The sequence below is a fragment of the Cucurbita pepo genome, chromosome LG01, assembly GCF_002806865.2.
Source record: "Cucurbita pepo subsp. pepo cultivar mu-cu-16 chromosome LG01, ASM280686v2, whole genome shotgun sequence".
In the NCBI taxonomy this organism is placed as follows: Eukaryota; Viridiplantae; Streptophyta; class Magnoliopsida; order Cucurbitales; family Cucurbitaceae; genus Cucurbita; species Cucurbita pepo.
The window spans coordinates 17,799,229-17,809,593 of NC_036638.1; the positions used below are offsets into that span (position 1 = coordinate 17,799,229).

The 10,365-nt window shown below is 36.6% G+C and overlaps 3 protein-coding genes across 4 annotated transcripts; 1 reads left to right on the top strand and 2 right to left on the bottom strand.

Annotated features, from left to right (window-relative positions):
- Positions 1-174: 174 nt before the first annotated feature.
- Positions 175-2,624, bottom strand: LOC111805527 (glycolipid transfer protein 3-like). 2 transcript variants are annotated; one of them, XM_023690640.1, is made up of 6 exons: positions 2,389-2,624; positions 2,240-2,295; positions 2,013-2,143; positions 926-1,061; positions 712-855; positions 175-627 (listed from the first exon to the last, which is right to left on the bottom strand). In XM_023690640.1, the coding sequence occupies exons 1-6, from the start codon at positions 2,522-2,524 to the stop codon at positions 592-594; spliced, it is 639 nt and encodes a 212-aa protein (XP_023546408.1). In that variant the 5' UTR covers positions 2,525-2,624; the 3' UTR covers positions 175-591. The 2 variants fall into 2 exon arrangements, with proteins under 2 accessions (XP_023546408.1, XP_023546404.1); XM_023690636.1 differs by having other exon boundaries at positions 175-855.
- Positions 2,625-4,733: 2,109 nt separating this feature from the next.
- On the bottom strand, positions 4,734-5,531 carry LOC111777939 (dof zinc finger protein DOF1.2-like). The gene has a single exon (XM_023657642.1). It carries the CDS (start codon positions 5,497-5,499, stop codon positions 4,861-4,863), a length of 639 nt encoding a protein of 212 aa, XP_023513410.1. The 5' UTR covers positions 5,500-5,531; the 3' UTR covers positions 4,734-4,860.
- Positions 5,532-9,808: 4,277 nt separating this feature from the next.
- On the top strand, positions 9,809-10,279 carry LOC111802543 (protein MKS1-like). The gene has a single exon (XM_023686990.1). It carries the CDS (start codon positions 9,809-9,811, stop codon positions 10,277-10,279), a length of 471 nt encoding a protein of 156 aa, XP_023542758.1.
- Positions 10,280-10,365: the final 86 nt, after the last annotated feature.

Genomic DNA, 10,365 nt, shown 5'->3' on the forward strand with positions numbered 1-10,365 from the left:
ATTAACTGCAGCCATTGAAGATGAGGAAGCTTCAGGTTGTAAGAATGATACATTTTGACTGAAAACTTAGAACTGATATCTACTTTTCCTCACATACTAGTTAATTCTGGATGGACTAGGAGCAGATTAAGCATCTGTCAGCTATATATTAAGGGATTGGAACAATAAGCAGAATTTGGTAGCAGAACGGTAGCATATCTTTATGAGGTAATTGTTTTGTTGCCATTGACTAAACAGCACGGTCGAAGATTAGAGACTCGACGTAAGACCTAGAAACTCTATTACTTACATTACAAGCCTAACCATTACATCTGTAAGAGAAGTGTATGAATACAATATGTAACAGTCTAAGGTCACCGCTAGTAGATTGTCTGTTTTGGTCAGTTACGTATCGCCGTCAGCCTTACAGTTTTAAAACGTGTCTGCTAGGGAGAGGGAGAGATTTCACACTCTTTTAAAGAATGCTTCGCCCAACTGACGTGGGATCTGAAAAAGAGGGAAACTTTTCTGAGATAATTTACATGTATTGTATACCAGAAAATGTCAAAACTTGAGGATCCACTCTTCATTCCATTGTCCATTACTTCTTCTCTAGGCAGACTTTAATCGATCTAACATGTACAGTCTCTGGGAAAAGACACATAAGAACACTCTCAGTAGGTAAACTGTCATGAAATTGATTATAGTGCTGAAAGTAATACTTGGGTTTACCAGAATAGAATGGATGTGTTCTAGAAAAGGTGAGAGCTGGGAAATGAAGGAGTCTATTTCCTCCACAAGGGTGTCGTTTCGTTCGTCGTTGGCCGTTAGGAGACGATCGAACTTTTCACTGTCGGGCACAAGTTTCAGAGCTATCTGCAAGAACCATAGGTTTTTGGTTTATACAAAGTACCATGATGGCAAACAAAAGCAAAAGAGACAATACTTTGACAGCAGCAGATGAAATCCATCCATGCCATGGCTTTAGAGTAAGGTTGTAAGCATCCTCTACTGCTTGCTCCATGCTCAGCCTAGGTTCTTCTCTTGACTTCTCTAATAACGCCACTGTAAAATCCAGGGACCTATATCAAAGTAATAGCTCCATAAAACTCCTAATCAACAACTCTACATAGAAGAGAATAGGGGAAAGAGAATCACAGGTAAGGAAACAGTGAAATTCCACGTCAGTTAGGGAGAAAAACGAAGCATTCTTTACAATAGTGTGGAAACCTCTCCCTAACAGACGTGTTTTAAAAACTTTGAAGGGAAACCCAAAAGGAAAAGTCCGAAGAGAGCCCACCTCGATTAGAGAAGGGAACGAGTGTCAGCGAAGTCATTGAGTCCCGAAGGGAGTGGATATAGTGAGATCCCATATCGATTGGGGAGGAGAACGAAGCACTCTTTATAAGGGTGTGAAAACCTCTCTCTAGTAGACACGTTTTTAAAACCTTGAAGGGAAGTCCAGAAGGGAAAACTTAAAGAGAACCCTACATCGATTGGAGAAAGGAACGAGTGCCAGCGAGGACGCTGGTCTCTGAAGGAGGTAGATATTGTGAGATCCCACGTCAGTTGAGGAGGACGCAAGTCCTCGAAGAGGGTGGATATTATGAGACCCCACATCGGTTGGGGAAGAGAACAAAGCACAATTGGAAAAAGGAACGAGTGTCAGCGAATACGTTGGTCCCCGAAGGAGGTAGATATTATGAGATCCCACATCAGTTGGGGAGGATGTTGGTCCCCGAAGAGGGTGGATATTGTGAGACCCCGCATCAGCTAGGGAAGAGAACGAAACATTATTTATAAAGGTGTGAAAACTTATTCCTAGCAGATACATTTTAAAAATCTTAAAAGAAAGTCATAGAGGACAATATCCGCTAGAGGTAGACTTAGGCCGTTACAGAAAATAGACTCTTTCTCATCGAATGACCACACGGAACACAACAAAAGCTTAGGAATCAACAATTTGCATGACAAGCAATTAGCAGAAGTGAAGGAAGCAACCAACAATCTGATGAATGAACACAAGTAGGTACCTTGTAAGCCACAGAAAGGCTCTGCTACAACTGGTGAGCTTCCTAGCAATTCCATCATTCATCTCTTTCTTCAAAACTTCCACCATATTCGAATACACCAAAGGATCAGACTCATACACACTCTCCAACCTCTGCATTTCAACCCACCACCACTTGGTATCATCAGTAGAGGCATAAACACACACACACATACACACATGTTCCCCATTTTAATGCTCTGTTTCTACCTGAATGTTCTGATGAATGTCCTGTCGGAGAACCGCCATTGTCGGCCCTACCTTATCTGCAGCAGCAACAACAACAACAACAAAATCCCCCATTTAACACAACCATTCCATTCCCTTTCTACAATTCTCAGAGAGGAACAGAGAAATACCCAGAAATCGAAGGATCACATAGCAAAGAGAAAGAAAGGGCTTGGTGGGTATGTCGGGAGCAGCACGATCCACCGAAAGCTGCGCCGTTGCAGACCTCATTTCTGACTCCATTTCCGCTGCTCTCTTCCTCTTCATGTATCAAATCAAAACCCTTCTGCAGCTCACAAAAGAAAGCTCTGAAACTTGAGAAATTGTTGACCTCAATTATCACTTTCCTCTCGCCTTAAATAATTGATTGAATCTTGAAACAGGATTTTTAATATATTAATAATTCCATTAAGTTCTGTGAGAAGATAACAATAAAGTTTTAGAAAATTCTTATATTCCCTTCATAATACACTGTTCTTGTCCCTAAGTTTATAATAATTTAATTTCATTCCCTAATTTCAAGCCCCTTTCGTACCGTTTTCGTTTTGTTTCTGGCTCGTATCCACAACTTTGAACGATATATTGTCACATGCTTAGTCCTCAAAGTTTGAATTTAACTTAGCTTTTAACTATCTAAAATTTAAATTTGATTTCTAATTAGTTTCTGATTCGCTAATGTAACCGTTCAAGCCTACTACTGTACATATTATCTTTTTTGAGTTTTTCTCTTTTGGTATTCATTGGAGAGTTTTTAAAACGCGTCTACTATGGAGAGATTTCCACACCTTTATAAAAAAAATGTTTCGTTCCCTTCTTCCACCGATGTGAGATCTCACAATCTATCCCTCTTTAGAGCCTAGCGTTCTAGTTGATACTCGTTTCTCTCTCCAATTAACGTGAGATCTAGCAATTCACCTCCTATCGTTGGTGCTTGTTCCTCTCAAACTCTTACTTGAAAATGAAAATGGCATAAAATGTTTCAAAAAAATTCTCAAGGTGGGATCTCATAGTAAAAAAAAAAAAAAAACATATGTATATATATATATCATCGAATTTTTGTTTGCATAAGTTAATTAACACGTCATCGTTCCATTAGGTCCGTTAATATTAAATTTATTAGAGATGATTTGAAAAACAATTTCAAACTTTATAAACCAATTAAAAATTAAATTGAAATTTCAATTGAAATCTATGAAAATATATAAATTAACTAATTTATTTTACTGAAAATATTATATTATTATAAAGAGCGAAAGTTTGAATTTATATATAGACATTACCGACAAATTATGTTTTTTTTTTTAATTAGGTGACGTAGTGGAAAATTGATAATTAATTAATTAATGAAATTTTAGTTTCATCTGAACCGTTCCCAACTGGAACGATCTTAACTACTATTATAAGTTGACCAAGTTTCTATTTATTTAATTAATACGATACGATAAGCAGTTTCAAAATCATACCTACATTCACCGTTAGATCTAAATTCACCGCTAGTAGATATTGTCTTTTTGGATTTTTCTCTTCCGGGCTTCCCCTCAAGACTTTAAAATGCGTCTGCTAAGAGAAAGTTTCCACACTAGTTTGTTCTCCTCCCCGCCAATGTGGGACATCACAATATCAATGTAACGAAATCTCGACTAATTCTCTTCATTACTCACTATATATATTCTTTACAATATTCTTCCTCACAAATCACCCTTAATATATATTTTGTTTATTAATTCAATACTCTATTTAAATTCATGTCATTTAAACCCGAACTTAAATTATCATCTGAGCATAGTCATTTCAAATATTAATGATTCGACCCACGGTGATATGAACCAAAAGATAAATTTTAAGAAAGATGGGAAGAAATGTTTAAATTATCACAAAATGTTGCAACTCATCCCACGTTAACGAAGAATCAAGCTCCATTTATTTTTGGATGACTATAAATTATGGGTGAATTGTAATTTAGAATTACGGTGTTTTTTTTAATGCATTTTAAGGCTTATTTACATCGCTGTTATTTAGTTAATTATGGTCATTAAGTATGAAAGCTATACTCTTGGAATGTCTCGCCCAAGATTAAGCGTTTTTATTTTGAGGCTGTATAAAGCCATCTATGTTATTTTTGTAGAACAAGGTTAAAAAAATGTAGTAGAAAGAGCATTTGTGTTTTTCTTTAGTAAATGGTTAAATTTTTTTTACAATTTTATGTAGTTTAGATGGTACGTTTCAAATCATTCAAGCTAGATATGATCGATTTTACTTGTGAAGTGATTCGAATCTCAAACAATTGTTCTTGCCTTCAACTGGAAATCGAAGGCATGATCCATGAGTCAATTTTTTTTATTTTTTATTTTATATAAAATATCCTTTTCAATTCTCAGATTTCTTGGCAATTGGGAATTTGACTTTGTTTCTATGTTCTAGTTGCAGCGTTACATTCGCATAATATACACTTTATTCACCTAAATAATACAAAACCATACAAATTTTATTTTAATATATAGTTTTCAATGTAACAGTATTAAAATCCTATGTTCTATGTACCATAGAATAAATTTCTTTTTTTCACATAAGAGTATGAAAAATGTATATAATGTAATGATATATCACAAAAATTCCGCGTTGTAATTGCACGAGAAAGATTCCCATTCTTGAAGTTGTTCGATCGGTTGCGATGGCCATAGTTCATCGATGGTTAGTTCGGGTTGTAACTCAAATGGGAAATTTTCATAGTCCTTTGTAATCCGATCTTCGGGTTGATTGAATAAATCGGATAGCTCTTCGAAGAAGATCTCGGGATTCTTGGCTGTTAGATTGTCTGATGGGTCAGTCGATTCCGGGGAGCTGGTCGATACGTGGGGCTTTGTGCTCGATGGGGTGTTTAAAAATTTAGCGAAAACGGCAGCAAGATCGATATCGGATCGGGAAGAGTGTTCGGTAATTTGGGTTGAAATTACGTTTGGTAAGATAGTGGAGGAGGTTGAGGATTTGGAACGGCGGGTCTTGCGGCAGCCGCCGCCGACGGGGACGTTGCGGAGGGAGCCGCCTTTGGTCCAGTAGCGGCGGCAGGATTTACAGAAGTAACGAGGTTGGGAGAGGCTGTAGTTGTTGTAATAACAGAATTTGGTGTTGGCGGAGGCGCAACGGGGGCAATTGGGGGCTTTTTCGAGATGGGGCTTCCATTTCCGTTCGAGATGGGCGGCGAACGGCGGAGGAAGATGGGAGATCTGGTGGTGATCGGACATTGGAAGAGAGGGAGGGAGAAAGGGGATGTGGAGGTGGGGGAGAAGATGGGAATTATGTAGAGTGATGGTGGGTGTGAAGAGAAACGTGGGGTGTTGGGGAGTCGTTGGGACCAAGGAACTGCATGAGGGAGAGTGTGTATGGAAACAAAAAATAATTATAAACATTTACGTGTTCATATTCTCGGATGAAAGTCACACGTCACCTAATTTAAGCAATGATCATGGGTTTATAATCAACGAACAGTATCTCGAGACATTGTGGGAAGCTCAAATCAAATCCACGAGAGCTTATAGATAGAGTCATGTTGAGAACCTGTTCCCAGGTTGACCTAACTAATTTGAAAACATTGAGGATAGAGTTCTGTTCAGTGTTCCCAGGTTGACCTAACTAATTTGAAAACACTGAGGATAGAGTTCTGTTGAGAGCGTGTTCCCAGGTTGACCTAACTAATTTTAAAACACGGTGGATAGAGTTCTGTTGAGAGCCTGTTCTCACGTTGACCTAACTAATTTGAAAACACAGTGGATAGAGTTCTGTTCAGAGCCTGTTCCCAAATTGACCTAATTATTATTATGCTAATATTTAACTGCTAATTTAGGGAATGATCATATATTTATAATTAACAAATACTATCTCTATTAGTACGAGACCTTCTAGAAAGTCCAAAGCAAAGTCACGAGAGTTTATGCTCAAAGTGGACAATATCATATCATTGTGGAGAGTAGCCCGTTCCCATGTTGACCTAACTAATCTGAAAACACCGATATAACTTAGCCCAACCTTATTATGAAAATGGCATTCGGGTAAAAAAATAAAAATTATTATTTTTACATAATAAAAAAATTGGCAAAAATATTGCAAATCATAATATTACTATTATCCACGTGGCATAGTTTCATTGGGTAACATTTCATTATTTGAAAGTGATTGGAGCTGATTAGTCAAACCATAGTTGGTAGCCATTGAAATTTAGTGTACGAAATGACTAAAATATCCTTAGCCCTCTAAATCAAACCACTACCCTTATAAATGTAGCTGAAAATTCAATTAAATCATGTGACTAATATTATTGTGTCCTTATACATAATGTAAAAAAAAAAACTTAATTAATTAGAATTTAAATTTTATATTATAATTAATAGCAAAACAATTAAAAGTATTTATTTCTCCGATCTTTAGCGTTGTTAAGATATTTATGAGAAGGGTAAAATGGTCATTTTGAAGAAAAAAAAAGATGGTCGGCTCGAAATACAATGGGCTGCCAGTTGTGGAATTAAGAAGTAAAAAATTATAATTATTCTGCAACGCACGTGATTACACGGGTTACGTGGCATATTTTCGTTAAATAAATTTAATCATCTTAATTATATAGTTTAGGGTTCATTAATCCTAGGTTGTTCACATTATTTTGTCTCTCGATTAATTATAGGGTCAAATAATGGTTGACTCTCTAATTTATTATACATTAATCTTCAAAAAATTTAAATATTTTAATAAATTAATATTAATTTTAATGTTTTTAAAATGTAAAAGCTAAAATATACTAAATCCCACCGTAAATTGTTGAGGTGATTTGTGGAATCGAGTTTTTTTTTACAGTAAATTTTCCCGAGTTTTTAATATATAATATATTTATTTTTTTAATATAAACTATTAATTAGATATTAAAAAGTAGTTGAATTTTAAAAAAAAAAATAAATAAAAATATATGTGGTGGAGTTTTAAGGGAGAAATTGGAAATCACGTGGTGGGTTTTGCATCATTTTCATGAAATATAAGAAGAGAGTTGATTATATTTCGACCTCAAAAACATATACTAACTTCTACGTTTCAAATTCTCGTCGTCATTAACCCACGCTCTCTCACTCGTTATATTCTTCATTTCATTTGGACACATTCTTCCGATCACGTAAATGTTATGTTCGAGTTAAGTTATTTTATGACTCGAGTTTAAAACGTTACAGAAGTTAATTTAAATATTCATTCTATGTGGGAAACTACCATAAACAGGATTGAAAATCCTCGTTCAGACCGAGATTAGAGAAAGAGTGCGGAGAGATTTCTCCCCATTAGCTAAACGGAGTCAGAGATAGAGATTGTGCTCCTCATTTCCGTCCTCGTCCTAAACCCTGATCTAGCCTCTATTAGACCCTAAATTGTTTCGTCACGATATATATAGTTTTCGTGTATGTTTTTCGATCTTAGGTTTGCAACGACAGTGATATGACTCTACATGCAGCATCTCAACACTACAAAAGTTTAAATATACTTGTCCCGATACAGTCTAACAACCTCTCGACATCGTCCCTTCAAGAGACAACCGATAGAAGTGAATACAACAACTATGAATCCAATGGTGAGAGCTTATGCTTAAAGTGGTCAATATCATACCATTTTGAAAATCCACTTGTTTCTATTAAGTGGTATTAGAGTCATACTATGAGAACACCCTTTATAGTGTGTAGAAACCTCTCCCTAGCAGACGCGTTTTGAAAACCTTGAGGAAAAGTCCAAAGAGAACAATATCTGCTAGCGGTGGGCTTAGACGGTTACACATATCTTAATCCATAAATGTCGAACAAATAAGTTGCGAGTCTCGAAGGTGTAGTCATAGAGAAGATCCGTGATAGAGTTCTACTAGATTAGTAATATGCTCAAGAGAGAGAGAAGTCACCCGACGCATAAGAGATATGTAACGACGACTAGGTCACCCGACGCGCCCTCAAAGTCGACGTTTCGAGAGAGACAAGCGCAGCCACAGCCAGTTGAGAGGGTTGGAAGAGGCAAGGAATCATTTATGGAAGGTTGGTAAAGGAAAGTAAATAGATATAGTTATTACACGCGCTATGCTATACTTTTGTGGTGTGGGTCAAAGTCTGGTCACGCGCTAAGACTCCATCTTCTTCTTCTACAATGGGTCTTCCTAATTTGATTACTAAACCTTAATTTAATTAAAATTAATTGGAGATTAAGTTATTTGACATCTTCTAATCGCAATGGAATTACCAATAAAATGAATTAATTAGAATTAATCTGGTTGACAAATAAAGGTCAAAACGTGTTGCTATATAATTTAAACTACTCCATTTTAATAAGTTTTGTTTTTTATTGTAATTGACAATTTCATGTGGTCTACCCAAACACTTTGACTTTTGTTTCTTCTTTTTATGATCCCAAGCTTTAAATAAGTTTATGTTAAAATGTTTAATGGTTTTTTTTTTTTTTTTATGTGGGTAAAGACATGGGTAATTATTGAATAAACGGTGACGATGAGACGCGATATTGTAGGTCATACGAGTGTTTTTAACATCATGGGTGTGAAGGAAAGGTGGATAGAGGGTTATGGTGGTCGGGATTTGAACGGAGGAGCGATGGAGGACAAGGTCGGAAGGTTTTGAGAAGAGAGAGAAAAAGATCGAAGGAGTCAGGCGAGGAAGAAGAATCCACGGGTCAAAACCGAGTTGGATACCCATATCCATCTATAACAACCCACGACCCACGATCTGTTAAGCAACCCAGTTCGGTCCAGTAGACTTGCATGGCCTAGCCCACACGCTTGTGTCATATGTTTGATGATATGATTGTATGGTTTGTTATAGGATATGCTCAAATATGGCAAGTAATATTAGAACGTAAATGAATGTCATATTATGCCTGATAAATTGTGTTATGAGATGTTATGATGTACTATGACATGCTGATATATATTGAAATGAGGAATTTTACGATACACAACTCCTAAGTAATGTTATGAATGATATGATTTAAGAAAGTTTATGCATGTATATTACCGAGTTTAATATCTGAGGAGTGAATGAGATTGTGCTGCATGATTTATTTAAAATGGAAACCATAGAAACCTCACGCATAATTGTATGTTCACATGCATGGAGATACTTTACATTTATGATGAGTACGAACGCGTACGCTATGTGATTAAAATGACCATCAAACTTGATATGGTGCACAACGGTCGTTGTACCTCCAGGTGTTGGGCTATTATTATTATTTAATCAATTTTGATTAAGAAATAAATCTAATTTTAAAATTTATTTAAAATTAAAATATTTTAAAAGTATAGAGGGTATTTATTTTTGAAAAGAAATATGAAAAACATAAATAGATATAACAGGTCAGCATGGAAATATCCGACGTGGCAATGACATATGCGGTACCCCAAGACTTGGGGTTGGACGCTTTCAACACTGAAACAATGGATTGCTGAATGGGTTTTATAAAGACATTTTCAAACCCCAAAACCCCTTTATATATTCATTACCTTTTCAACGCTCTTCAAACCCCAACACCATGGCTGAAAGAAAACACCTTCACCTCCATGGCCACCGCCCCTCCGCCCTCAAAATCTCCAAACACTCCCACAATATCAAAAAGCCGCCACCGCTCCCCCCGCCACCGCCGCAGCACCGCCCCGTCATAATCTATACCGACTCCCCCAAGATCATCCACACCAATCCTACCCAATTCAAGGACTTAGTCCAACGCCTCACTGGCTACCAACCTAATAGCCCTGACATTCATCAAGTCCAATCCAAGACAATATCAATGTCTACATCGATGCCAACGAGTAGTACCGAACAAGGAGTGGAGAGTCTAAGTCGTTTCCCAACTGGGATATTATCGCCGACGCCGGAGTTTCTACCGCCGTCGGCGTCAACGGATCTCAGCTCTCTCACCCACTACTTCCAAGACAGTTCTATAGCTCCGAATAATTTTGCATCGTCGCTAGATTTCTTCGATAACTTCCCTGATTTTCATTAACTAATCTCAATTTCATCATTAATTTTGGCATAATTGTATTATTCAACCTAAATTAATTCATCATCTCATACAAAAAAAAAAAAAAA